At 42.5% G+C, this 14,442-nt stretch overlaps 1 protein-coding gene across 3 annotated transcripts in view; it reads right to left on the bottom strand.

Moving 5' to 3' along the window:
- Positions 1-12,699, bottom strand: part of GRIA3 (glutamate ionotropic receptor AMPA type subunit 3) — a 341,900-nt gene extending 329,201 nt beyond the window's left edge. For all 3 annotated transcript variants that reach the window (XR_013997329.1, XM_081115181.1, XM_081115180.1), the window contains exons 1-2: positions 11,916-12,699; positions 10,563-10,721 (exon numbers count right to left, since the gene is read on the bottom strand). Coding sequence is in view for 2 of the 3 variants with exons in the window: in XM_081115181.1 (XP_080971307.1) it covers positions 10,563-10,721; positions 11,916-12,024 (268 nt within the window). In the remaining variant the exon portion in view is untranslated. The remainder of the gene's footprint in view (positions 1-10,562; positions 10,722-11,915) is intronic.
- Between the last annotated feature and the right edge of the window lie 1,743 nt (positions 12,700-14,442).

Below are 14,442 nucleotides of genomic sequence, written 5' to 3'. Positions count from 1 at the left end.
TTCAACATATGTGGATTGGCTAGAAATATTGTAGAGGAATTCCCAAACTAGCAGAAAGAAGATATAAGGATCTAACAAGATCTATAGTGTTATCCCTTAGAAATTGTACCTTAGGCTTAATTTATAAATTACTCTGTGGGCATCCATGAATAAGGATTCTTAGTTAGCTGCATCCTGACACTAGAATATTGTTTTGTCTACCTCAAGTGTACCTTCATGCAAGGTGCTGTTGGAGCACCTAAAAGGATAGGAGCTGGACTTGACTGAGTCCACAGAACAGGCTGTCCAATTATTTTCATGCCTCTTTGCCATTATTTTAATGAGAAACAGAATTTTGTTTGAGACTTACTTTAATACCTGGTGGTGAGGTTATGGGGGAAAGATCTATAGCCCTCATTCTAACCATGGCAAGCTACTGATATCCAACAAAACATAACCTAATGATTTTGAATGACCAAATTGGCTTAGGTCAATTTACAACTTCAGATAACTCTATTTTGCATCCCAGTCTAAAGTGAGCCTCTTTCCTGGGGGTCTATAGGAAGCTCCTATTCCCCTGTATCATTCCCTTGAATTCCTGTTTCTGACCTGCTGAGCACTCGCTAATAACCCTGTGCCAGCTAATAATCCTGTGCCAGCTTTCTGACCTTGCTGCAGGCCTCAGCATTGCCTAGGGGAAGATTAGTTAGAATAGAGCTTCCACTGACCCATGAAAGGCCACTGGATATACAGTGTATATATGTAGTTCTATAAGTATGTGCACAAAGGAGAGAAGGTTCTGCCATATTGAGGTACCTTGATGATACACTAAGAGGAGAAAGTCAAAATAGGGTTTTGAGTAAGAACAGCTTTTCTGTCTACTCTATGGTTCCTAGTAATTATAACCACCAGTTAATTGAGCTTCCCTCAGCCAGTAACTTAGCTGCTAGAAGGAGGTGGATAGTGTAGGTTAGAGATCAGAAATTTGCACCTACCACCTGCCACAACACAAGTCCTGCTGTAGATGTGTCATGGTACCACAGTGGTTTTAAAAAATGAGGTTGAATGTGTTTGGGTTTGGACATGGACTCTCCAGATTGCCACAGGCCCTACCACTCTATACCTGGACCAATTTCCACATTTATGTGATTTACCTGACTCCTATAATCATTTGCTATTTCAACCCTAGTTGAAACTGAGTCCAAGCTCTATAGGCAGGAAGATCTCAAGTAAAATCTTGGCTTCACTAATTAGCCAGCTGTGTGACCTTGAGCTAGTTGCTTATAATAATTTTGAGCTACCTCTGATTCTTTTTTATAAAATGTTGTGATGATTCCATGAAATAAGTAAAAAGTGCTCAGTGCAGTGTCTTCCACATTTTATGGGCTCAATGAACGGGATTACTATTATTTCACTCCTGATTTTTAAATTTGTTGATAGCAAGTATGGCACAATGAATGCTATAGAAACTGATTGAATTACTGAATGCTTTATAAACTGATTGTAATACATATATTTTTAACAAATGGGTTGGCATTTGCCATGACATCTAGTTTATAGCATGGCTAAGGACCAATCATTAGCTAACATGCAAAGAAGGGAAGAATTATTGTCAAAATAAAAATAATTTCCTTGTTTTTAATTACCTTCTCAAAGAGCATTTTTACTTTACTTCAGAGACTATGACTTGAGACTGGTCTCTTATTTCTTTCAAGTCTCGAATTTCCAACCTGAGAGCCAAACTCACTAATGCTTGCATAGGCCAACAGCATCTCACTTATTTACAGAAGTAACATATGTGTAAGTTCCTGGTACAATGTCTGAAGCTTAGTGGATCCTCAACAAATAATCATTCTGAATCAATATATCTCTATTTGCAGTACCAAGGTTTATTAAACCAGTGATTTCCAAATTGAGTGTGCATTAGAATTACCCACAGAGCTTGTTAAAAAGGCCTATCCTCATTTTTTTCTGATATAATACATATGGAGTGTGACTTAGGAATTCATTGTTTGATAAGCATCTTTAGTGATTCTGATGTAAGTGGTCCAATTCAAGAAACACTGTTTTAAACTAACAAAAATTAGCTTTGGAAATAGCAATGAAATATAAGAATATTTGAGAATCTGTTACAGGTTATGGCTGACTAGCTGTCAACATTCTTTCTACCTTAAATTGACTAAGGTTTTCAACCATACAGAGACCCATACCCACATCTACTCAATTTACTCCTCTGTGGGCTGGGCCCTGATCCATTTCTGTCTCATCTATTGCTGGGAGCCTGATCCCCTTTTGGGCAGCTGAAAGGATGAGAGCCCTGGTTGCAATGAGTAACTGACAAGGTAGAACAGCCAATCATGGATAACTGAAAGAAGACTATTTTTTATTGCAATATTTTTTAAAAGTTAAAAAAATCCTCACCACCTCCATCACAAATTGATTTTACTTCTGAAAATATTCCACAGTAATTGTGGGGAATCCAGAGGCTAGATTTTATTGTAGCTAATAACCATGCACATTAGAGGCAACAGACCCACTAACATCTGAAGGGTGTGACTTGAAGAGTCAAAGGCAACTAAAATCTTAGTCAATAAACTACCAGAATTTATCCATGAAAGTCAAATGTTGCAAAATAGGTGTGTATTTGAGGGACTCTTCCTCATTTTCAAGAGTCTTCCAATGCCCTCTGGATGCATATCATCCATTTGGTGCCCCACTTCCTTGGGGAGATGTTTTATTCTAGGACACTCACCTGTCTTGGAAAGCCTCCTCTGAGGATCCTGAAAAGTAATAGGTGGTAATCTGATGTAAGAATTTTTCTGGAAATATTAATGGCTAATAAGGATTTAACTCATTCCCTTCCAGATAGCATGCTTTCATTTTAGCACAGGCCTTCAGTGCAGTAACACAAATAAAATAATTTGTGGAATTTTAGACTAATGGCAAACTGATAGGGAACAAAATTTTGGGTAATACATTGTCATTTGATAGTCCTCAAATGACGGTGGGTAAGCTCTTAATGGCTTCCCTGTAGCAGTCTTCAGCTTAGATATGTTCGAAAAGTGATATTGCTTCCCTTTCCTCCCCCCTTCCTCACAATGAGTACCTGACATCAGCCTTGAAAATTGAGTCAATTTTGGGGGCTCATGGGGAGGCAGACAGAATTCAGGTTGTGTTGTATTTCTTGTTTCTAACCCTGTTTAAGGAAAGTCAGACAGCTGAGGAGCAGATGCTACTTGTCCCCTTCTGTCGTGCCTTGACCCAGAGAGGCAAAGTGAAAAGGCAGTTGAAACTACTTGCCAACCTTAGCTTTCTTGGGCAGGTTGTTTCTAAAAGGTACACTTTAGGGTGTGTCAAGAAGCCAAGATACTGTCATCCTGGCTCATGAGCTACCTCTCCTCTTAGCCTGTCTTCCACTCTTCACTTCAAATTCCTACAAAAAGCAATTCTAAATAGATGGTCTCATCAGATATCTAATCATGCCACCTACAGACGTGGCTGAAATGAACACAGCATTGTTGGGACTAGATTAGAGATATTCTTGAGTCAGAATAAGTCAAATGTGTCTCTTACAGAATCTTCTGTGTAAGGGAAGAAGGTACAAATGTGGGTAAGAGCTTGTCTGGGAGAGCCATTTTCTTTAGTAATCACATGCTCTCTGCTCTGGACTCTACTTACTCGAAGTGTGGTGTGAGGACCAACAGCACTGGTATTACCTGGAAACTTGGTGGGAATACAAGTTCTTGGACCCCATCCCAGATCTATTGAATCAGAATTTTCATTTTAATAGGATCCCCAAGTGATTGCTGTGCACATGAAAGGTGAGAAGTGCTGCTGTAGACTGACTTGTGCCCCATAAGTTTAAGGGGTCATTACCAGCTGTGTTTCCTCTACCCATCCTTATTCTTGCTCCTGCGCCTCCTCCAAATAAGGGCAGACGATTGTCCTGTTGAGGATAATAGCTAAAGATACCAGTGGTAGTTAGGAACTGAGAAGTTATTTCTCTGACCAATGTTTGAATGGAAATCCAGCAGAGAGTGTTCTGGTTATTTCCATGGGGAGAGAAGCCAAATGTACACTGAGACAAGGCAAGGGAGGGATTGATGGAGTCAAAAGATGACACTACTTGGCTAGGCTTCCAAGTCCCTCCAGAGCTACCTTTAAGCATCTATAAGGGGATGCTGCCTTGTAATCACTGCATTCTACATGCCATCACAGGGAAAGAAAACTCAGTTGGAGATCCAGCTTCCCTACCACATCTCCCCTTCTCTGACCTCCTTTCCATGCCAGGGCATTTCCTGCCAATACCAACATAGGCACCTTCAGACTCTCCAAAAACATGTTATTGTTTTTTTTGTAATAGACATAAATATTTACACTCTTTAAAATAACTTTATTGACATACAAAAATATATACAAACTTACCTCCTTTAGAGAATGAATCCCCATGAACTTTGACTGCTTTCCAAATTACCCCCAAAGACTTTTAAATTCAACATGGTGAAGGTGCCCCAAGGTGTACTTACACCAAACCTCTCAATACAGTTGCTTTTTACTTTGGTCTGTAGAAGTCTTCCACAACCAGAGCCACTTGATCTTTGATTTGGGTAGAATGAACATCCACTCTGTGTATCATGTCCAGAACACCCCTATTTGAGTATCTTTCCTTAAAATTGAGGCATTAGGGTTTCCAGAGCAAATACTTCCCTGTTAGATACATTAACCCTCTTATCACACAATTTAAGCTAGATTTCTATATTATATAAAAAAGCTATCATCCTCAAAGTAGAATGCAGGCCCTGAGGAGGATGGACCAGGAACAGAGATATTCTGATGAAGAAGGAGCATTAGGTCTAGAAAAGTCCATGGTAGAAAACAATCCCTAGGTAAGTTTATTGTGGATGGGGTGCCAGAATCAGGGGCCAGTCAGAGACCAGCAAAAGAGCATAAGCTGGGCAGACAGAGCAGGAGGGGAAAATAATGTCAAGACAAGAGGTAAAAGTGTGAGGGGGACAATTTCTGTTCATGTTAACCTTTTGCCAAATATTGACCCCTTTTGGGGACTGCTGCCCTAATTCAAGGCTCACCCCACACATTGGCTGAGGCTATTTGTAGCTCTCAGCCTGGAGTCCAGCCATTTCTAGAAGAGAGAAGGAGTTCCTTCTGTGTCTGTGGAACTCCCACTTCTGCTGAAGAATATCCATCACCCCCACCTAGGATTTTAATTGCACCCTCTTGTGGACATTTCATCAAATTAGACCCAAAATATCAAAGCCAAAGGAAGAAAGTTGAAGCTTGATTTTTTAAATGAACCAGGTAAAGTATACATATAATTTTCCTGACCTTCAGAGTTTTTGAAAGTTCCTTCACATATATCTGCAGTCTCAATCTAAGAAGTTTAAAGTTAAATCATTGAATAAACAGGTTATTCCCCTCTCTGAAAGTTATGAATTCTATCTTATAAAATTCTGACCCTCTTAAAATTCATGCTTCCTTTTCATCCTTTAACCAATTGTATAAAAATGACAAATCTCTTATTCACAAAGAAGACTAATAATGACGCCTCAGCAGCTTCATTTATATTTTAATCTGTTAAAATGAAACCAGCCTATCACCTCTGACTATCCATAATAATGAAATTTAAAAATATATCAGGAGGCAAAAACTTATGATAAAATTTTCAACCAGCCCCCTTTATTCTCATTTAATATTGGGGGTAGGGAGGGAAATGCAGCATTAAGGAAACTGCCTCTGATGAATTCAGAAGTGGGAGATGTGGAAAATTAGTTTTATTTTAAGGAAAAAGGTTAAAATTGCTGAGATGAAACAAACAAACAAACAAAACAAAACATGGCTCATTTTGCAGTATGCATAGATAGAGAACAAAATAGTGTTCTTTGTTCCTTCCCCTCAAACCCTTCCAGGCTCCCCCATCCCACTTAAAAGATCAACAGGAAGCTGCCTTAGGGGGAGGTAATACACTTTGCTGGAAACTCACCTTTACAACCTGCTGATTGCCATCTATTTTTATGGCCCAAATGAACAGCATCACCTTCCTCCCTCCTCTACACATAAAAATTAGATTTTTAAAATCCATAATAAACCTTGTGAGAAGGTGAATTATAATTTTGACTGGCACCACTGAGGCGACCTCTTGGTGCTTCAGTGGGCTATGCCAGCTGGCCAGAGGGGCTGAGAAGTGAGCTAAGCCAGTGAGCTTATTGAAGCCTGGCCAGCAGACAGAGGAGAGATGGAGAGCAGCAAGGGCACAAAGATGGGGGATTGGGTATGGGAGATGGAGCTGGAGCAGTTGACTTTGGTTAGTATGTGAAGATCTGTTTGAGGGCAAGAGCCGTGGTACTGTGTGTCTTCACCGTGGTTCCAAAGATTACATTAAAAGGACAAACAGGAAACCAAAACAAAATGCACCAAAGAGCAGAGATAGGATAAGGGGAGACATTTCCTTCCCAAATGGACTTAAACAGTTAAATGGATCTTAGCAATTAGAATAATTAGATAATTAGATTGTGACTCTGTGGGCAGGAGACAGAAACCTGTCTTGGCTAAGTACACTTGGTAGCAAAATGCACTCAGTTATGAAAGAAGCTCTCAGTTAGCAGGTATATTTCAAATGGCTTAGACAAAAAATAAAATAAAATAATGCAGCTGATGAGTTAGAGTTAGCCAGCAAAAGGGATTTTGCCTGGGGCTCCATTAGAGTCTACACTCCCAAGTCTCACTCTCAGTCCCACCTTCACTTGTACCTCCATCAACAGATTTTTATTTAAGCCAATGCATTTAGAGCACAATTCCCTGGTGAATAACCTTTAAGGTTACATTTGCCTTTTCCTTGCTTCTTGCAAACAGTGCGTAATCCACGAGCACATTTGTTGGCTGTAAAGGTGTACAACAGCAATTTTTGCAATGACAGTGCGGAGAGGGAATATGAGATCTGTGTGCTAATGAGCTGACACTGCAGAGACTGGGGTGATGTAGTGTGGAGTGCACTACAAGTGCACAGCAGCAAGACACAGGAGGGGACTTCAAGGGAATTGAAGGCATTTCCTGAGGAATCAAGCCACTCCAAAGGACCCTGAAGTCCCTTGGTATTTTCACATCTTGCAAAGCGCTAGGATGATCAAATCTGTTTGGTGTTTTTTGTTTTTTTGTTTTTTTAATTTTGTTTTATTGCTTAAAGTATTACAAAGTGTATTACATATGTCTCCTTTTTTTTTGAACGAACATGTAACTTAAAAAGTGTGTACATCTCTTTTCATATATACTAATTTTGTGTGTTTGAGTGTCTCTGTATGTGTATGAATGTATGTATCTTGAAATCATAATATCCACACCATCCCTCTTTCTGGGGTTATCTGGCCAAACTGAAAAGTATGGTAGCAAACTCAGTTAATCCCTATGAAATGGAAACATGGGCTCCAAATCAGATGAGTCTCTTTGATAAACTGCAATTCACCTCTGAGCTGAGATCCCAAATGAACCACCTTTCAAAGCTAGAGAGGCTTTTATTGTCTTCTTAAGACACAGAATGAAATTGGAGTCTGTCTTAAGCAAACCTCTCAAGGGTTGTGCAAAAATAAAATAAAATAAAAAATAAAATAAAATAAAATGGTTGCTGGTGAAGAAGTGTCTTTAAATAACTGATGCCTGGGATTCCTTGCAATGAGACCTTCAGATTACATTGCAGAGGGAGTGCAGAGAGCAGTGGCATGCAGAAGGCATTAACCTTTGTTTATTTTTTGGGTATTTGTTACTATGCCCTAAAAAATGTATGCCTGTCTCAAGATTGAGGGCGCAGGAAAAATCATGGGAAAATCAATTTTAGTGCTAGGGGAAACTGCAACTAAGAATTCTGAATGAGAACAGGGAAAAGTTTCTTTAATTTTTACCATCCCATTCCACATTGAATCAGATAGGAGAGGTGGGTGACCAGATTTGTACTTAACTGGGATTTTCTCAAATCCTCCCTAGGTCTCCAGGGAGGGGCAGACCAGAGGATCTAGGGGTCGTTTCTCTGTGAAATATTGAGATCAATTGGACGAATGGAACCTGGGATCACCTGCCAAACTCCAGTACTGAACTAGTATTGTATTCTGACACCTGATATATGTGATCTTCACTTCCATTAGAAAAAGAACAATCAAGACCAGGGGAATATATGAAATATACTTCCAGGGCTTTCCTGGCCTTGTGAAATGATTGTTTTCTGCATTCAGAGACTATCAGATTGTGGTTGGACTAGTCATCTTTCTTATACTAAGCTTCTAGGCAGCAGCTGCCAGGAGACAGCTTTGAGATCTGGCCCCCATTCAATGATTGTGACATTCAGAGAGGACTGTTTCAGGGACCAGAGAAGATGAAAGCTTTCCTCCCCTGTCTTCTGAGCTGTAAAGCCAGAGAGTGCAACAGGCAGCTGGGTACATACACATCACTGGTTTTTGGATATTTCTCCTGTGTGTGTCAGTGTATGCATATGTGTGTATCTGGCATAACTGAGGGCAAGGTCACCTTTTTGTTTTGTCTTGTTGCCCAGTGATCCATACCTCTTATCTCACACTTTCAAGCCCCAAACCATAACCCAGCCTTGTAAGCTTGTTAGCAGAAGTTCTGTGGATTTAGGGTGTGTGTGTGGGGGCGGGAGGGGGAGCAGGGGAAAGTTTGACCAATTTATTTTCCTTGCCCTGAGAAGTAAGGCATTAAGGCAATTGAACATCAAAGCTGACTTATTGCCTGTTCTTAAACCTGAGCTTTTCACAAGGCAAGGATCACTTCCTGGTTGCTCTTTGAGTGGGGTTCCTGCGCTGGCTGGTGTCAATCTGATTTGAGCATTAAAAAACAACAACAACAGAGAATTAAAAACCTTGGAAATCAATAATTTCTGAGAAGTCAATTGGCATTCTTATTCCAGTCCTCATCAGTGGGAAGACACTAAAGTGAGTTCAAATGTTATTCGTTATTAATAATAAAAAATCCTGGTGATTTCAAGTATTTGGTTTTAAATCTGTTCTAATTGATACTTAGGCAGCTGCATTTGAGCTTCAGCCTCTTGACAAGATCACAGTGCTGCAGGATTAAGAGTCAGTTGTGTGTTGTAAGTGCTGTAGAGACAGGCTGGGATTACGGAAATAAGATGCAAAATATAGACAGACATTTTGTAACTTTCACACTTAGCTGGAATTAATAAGTTCCTATTTTTGTCAATGTCGGAAAGCCAAAGAATGTCAAATACAGAGTATCACAGAAAATGTTCATATAAGGACCTGTACCTTCAGTTAAAATTTTCTTAAAGTGAATACTGTCACATTTCTTGCAATGTGCTTCACCCCCATCCTCTTGGCCTGAGTCTTAAAAGTCCAAGGAACCTGTGCTCTTGGAGACTCAACAGTTTTTGGAAATCACATATCCTTTGAGGCAGAAGAATTTGAACTCAGTCATATATAAATTTTCACACAACAGAACATAAATATAACTTCTCCCTTGAATGAAAGCCAGAAAATAAAAAATTCCAAACTGCACAAGCCACAAAAGCAAAAACATATTTATGTCATTATCAGCCTCATTGTTGTAAAAACTTTTAGTGCAATAAGCTTAGATAAAGAATTATCAGTCTTTTTCATAAACCATTCCATTCAAGAAAAACCTGTGTCCAACAGGCTGTCATTTGGGTTCCCTTGGTTTTACTCCTCAAAATGTCCCCTTTCTAGAGGAACATTTACCATGGCACAAACAGGCATTTCAGAAATAGCTTTGGGGCTCATGAAATTCCTCCTTTATTATATTATTTGCCTGCTGCAAGACTCCCTCTCCACCTTTTGCTTTAAGTTAAGAAATGTGTTGTCCTTAACAATGAGGTGTCGGGGTGAACAACACTAGGGGAGAAAAAAAAGAAGCAGATTTCCAAATAGTCACCTGAGCTCTGTCCTCTCCTTTCCCCTCAGTTTTCCAGGTGTTCATCACTTGTAATCAGTTTGTAGTCTTATCAGTTCCTATCAGAACTCTCTAGGTAAGAAAGGTGATATTCTAGGATAGAAAAAGGCCAGGGAACTAAGCCTGACCTGTCCTTCAAGGTCACTTGTTTGCAGAATTTCCCATATTTGGCTCCTATTTATTAGGCAATTGTCAAATTCAGCTAATTTCTACAGCCAGGCGCTAGCTTTAACAGTCAAGTAATGTAAATCCTGAATTGACTCAATCAAGAGGCTTCTTTTTTTAATCCCATCTGAAGAAATTTCCCTGAACAACCATGCTATTTTTTCTTTCCTTTTTTTCTGCCAAAAAAAAAAAAAAAGATGTGGGGGAGGAATTGCTGGTTTAGCACGAAGAAAATGAAACTTTTGCATCAAACATGATTCAGGAGAGAGTTTTGTGCACTGTTTTAAGTCCCTCCCTCAGCAAGATCCTCTGGAGTTGGTTTATGCCGCATGAAACCTTGATTGACTAGAGCCCCTAAAATGTCTATTGAGGCAATCACCCTTCCCCAGCACATATGCAGACCCCAAGTCCCACAAGCAAAATGCAAGTGAGGTCCCAAAGGTCCCAAAGGGAGGAAAAGCAGATCTACTTACAAGCATTAGTCACAGAAAAACTATTGGAGGAATCCAAGTGATCTACGTGGTAATTCAAATGGAAGGGCTTCTCGGTGGTGTTCTGGTTGGTGTTGTATAACTGCACGGCAAAGCGGAAAGCGCTGTGCTCCTGCACCGTATTTCTCATGAAAAGTCCACCTATAAGCAAAGGGAACCGAGATTTGGCTTGTGTCCTCCCCCTCGCCCAGGACAGGTTAGAAATTAGAGAGCACTGCAGATAGGAGATCCCTCTCAATGGTATGGGGGTGCGATGATAATTGATTTTCAACCAGTGTGTCTTTCAAGACTCTTGTGAACTCAAATTTTGGCCAAGAGAAACCTGGTTTTCCTCTAGACTGAAGAAAAGTAGGAGAGGCTGGAGAGAAGGGGAAAAGGGGAAAGAGGGAAGAGGGGGCTCCTTTGGGGTAGGACATGGAACCAAGAGTGGGACTTGGCTGTTTCTCAGGCAGTAGCTTCCTCTCCATTGCCCCCTCCTCCCCAACACACATCTCCACAAGCTTGTTAATGTTTATCTGGCATAAAGGGAAAGGTTGAGAAGAAAAACAATTTCTTTCTCCCTGGTGCCCCCATCCTGTTCCCCATTGCCACCCATGTCCACCATTACAATATAAGGGTTTGGCTCGGTAATGACAACAATTTTAACTTTTTGACTTGTAAATACAGACAGAAGATGAGAAAACTCCCTCCCAGCGTCCGGAAACTGGGCTCCAGACAGACACAGCGGCAATTCATGAATTCCTGGTCTGCCTTACTTCGCTGCTTCCTCACTCAGTTCCTTGTTTCACCCCTGCCTCCTACCGCATCCTCCACCTACCCCGACTCCTGAGATTGCTGCCCGGGTGTGGGGGATCCGGAATGGGCTTCCACCTCTCCCAGCACTAGCCTGTCTGGGGTGAACCGAGATGCCGGACAGGGCGCCCCGAGCTGGGTAACGTGCCCTGGCGCGGCCCGACAGGCGGCATCACCCTGGGACAACTTCCAGCGGCAGCACGCACGCCATGGCAAAGTCCAGAGCAGCGAGCCTAAAAACCGCGACTCTTTGCCCCTTTGCAGCATCCAGCATACTTCCCCTGTTCCCCACATCTTGGAAAACCCAGCAGTCCACTCCCCTCCCCAGCCCCAGGAGACCCCTCTCTGGTGCCTGATGCTCCCCAGACCCGCCAGCTCTCTGGGGCTCAAATCTCCGGGATTCCTGCCCGGTCGCGGTCCCTGTCCCCAGTCCCCCTCCCCAGGCGTTGCAGGACTGGGACCCGCGGCCGCAGTAGCCACGCCAGGGCAGTGGTCTCCGGTGCAGGAGAACCCAGCCGGACAGGCTGGCTCGCTAGCGCTTACCTATGCTGATGGTGTTGGGGAATCCTCCGTGAGAATGACCCAAAAGCCCCAGGACTAAAAAGAAGACCGCCTGGAGCATGCTTTGCCCCATTTTCTTCTGCCTGGCCATGCTACGCCTAAAACGAAGCTGACAAGAGCATGGGCGCAACTCGGGAGTCGTCAAAATAATAACAGAAAAAGAAAAAGAATTCGCTGGCTCTTACACCCCCTCCCTTCAACTTGCTCGCGCTCACTCTTCCTTTCCACCCTACACCAGTCCTCCTCCTCCGCCGCCTCCTCCTCCTCTCTCTCTCTCTTTCTCTCTCTCTGATCCCTCTCGCTCTTAGACTCTCTCACATCCCCTCCCTGCCCCCCACCTCACTTCTGTCTTCACACCAATGTGGAAGGCGGGTTCACTGGCTGCAAGCTCGGTTAGCCAAAGAGATCTTTCTCCCTATCACTGAGGAGAGAGAGAGAGAGAGAGAGAGAGAGAGAGAGAGAGAGAGAGAGAGAAAGAGAGAGGAGAGAATAACCTAAAACACAACCCAAAACAAAAAAAAAGGCAAAACACCGAAAAACAAAAACCAAACAAAAGAGAGAGACAGAAAAAAAATTATAAAGAAAATCCAAGACTTTTCTCCCCCAGAAGATGGTGGGTGTAAAGAGGGGAAAAAAGAAGGAAAGAGCGAAAAGGCTCAGCGCCTGTGAATTGGGCTCTTCCAATTGGGCCGGTAGGGGGATATCGATCAAAGTTGATCTGACGTGGAATTAAAGCCGCACACCGCTTAGCTCTACTGCAAACTGCAGCCCCGGACTGCAAAGCCTTGGCGTTGGCGTTTGTCAACATGGGAGATGGGATCAATAGAAATACACTAGTCCCCCTGTGGACCAGCCAATCAAGCTGCAAACTGGCCCTTTAAAAAAGAAAGGAAGATGGAAAAGCTGCATTGTCTCTGCGTTTGTACTTGTGTCTTAAAGAAGGGGGTCGGGGGTGCGGTTAGTGGTTACTCGGGAGTCTTTGTAAGATTTGGAGAAGCAGTTCCCATCACAATGCGCCCAAAGATGCTGCGCATGCCCGGTCCCTACCGCTCAATTTTTTACAGCAGAGATCCCAGGGCTAGTGATCAGCCCCAACGCCCACAGCTTGTGAGGCCAGTGCCTCCCCTTCCGAGTGCAGAGCCAGCCTTGGGGGCGGAAGGGGGCAGTGATGGGCAGTGTGGGGATGACTGCTTTAGAGGACGTAGAAAAGTATGTGCCCGGATGTGGTAACTAAAAGGTTAATTGAAAGGACGCTCAATCCCATTGACGAAGGAGGAGAAAGATGTGGGAATGAGCTGGGATCCCCTAGGGATTGAAAGTTAAGGTTAAGAAAACTGTCTTTAGCTGCCCTGTTTCCTTGGTGTTGCTTCTGAACATAGGCCCTGACTAATGACTACAGAGGCTATAAATCCCCCCCCACCCCCCCCACCCCCGCTCCCACTCTTCTTTTACTCTCCGTTCTAGGGCAGGAAAGACCCTTCCAAGTCAGGCAGTGCAGCTGGATCTCAGTTGGGGGATAGTTCCCTCTATAATCTTGTGGATGAACCTCTTGGTCTATAGACTCCTCTCCCTAGCCCCTTTCTCCAGTGGTGAGAGAAAAGCAGCCTTTTTGTCTTCCAAGTCTTTCACTCCTACATCAGCTATTCTGAAAGTGACAGTTTTAATCTCTCCCCATACCAGCTATTCTCCTTTTCATATCCTCTCCTCTTGGTTTACATGCACCTGCTGCCAGTGTACAGCAAACTGGAATACATGGGGCAGGAGATATGGGACAGGGCCCAGGGGCGCAATTTTGGATTTGGCATGACATAGGTTGGAGTCTGGAGCAGAAAGTTTCCAAATTCTTGGGCAACTAGAAAAATGGTTGTAGGCTCTTCCAAATTTTCTATCCATTTGATAATGCAAAATCTCTTCCTACCTCATCACGCATAGAAATCTTGTCTCCATTTGCTAGTCCATAGCTAGGAATGAGGGAGAAACCTGAGAGTCATAGAAGACTGAACTTACAAATGGTTGGAGCATTGGGGCAAAGAGGGTAGCAGAGAATAGGTTGGTCACCCCTTGACAAATGTGAGGAGTGAGATATCATGGTTCAGGAACATAGACTTAGGAAACAGGTTCAAGTTCAGATCTATGTTCTATCACATATAGGCAGAGTGTAACCTTGAGTGACTTTCTTAATCTGAACCCCAGTTTTCTTATCTGCAATATGGGAGTATTAGTATTTCTTTCCCTATAAAATAATTACGAATTAAATAAGAAATAAGATAGTAGATGTGAAAGCATCTAATTCAGTGCCTGACTCACAGAAGAATCAATAAATGTTAATTTCCCAATTTCCTTCCCTTATTCTCACCTTTTAAAAGTGCTCTTTTCTCCCCAAAAGTTCCTCATGCTGTCAGCCTCCTCTTTCTCCACCAGCACCCAAACCTCAGACTCTGCTACCAATCTTTACTAGTGTTCCACATCAAAATCTTCCCACTGAAGCTTCCCAAGAGCCCCAGGAGAT

This window comes from Myotis nattereri (genome assembly GCF_964212035.1).
Source record: "Myotis nattereri genome assembly, chromosome: X".
NCBI classification, from domain to species: domain Eukaryota; kingdom Metazoa; phylum Chordata; class Mammalia; order Chiroptera; family Vespertilionidae; genus Myotis; species Myotis nattereri.
This window is presented reverse-complemented; position numbering and strand designations above follow the sequence as displayed.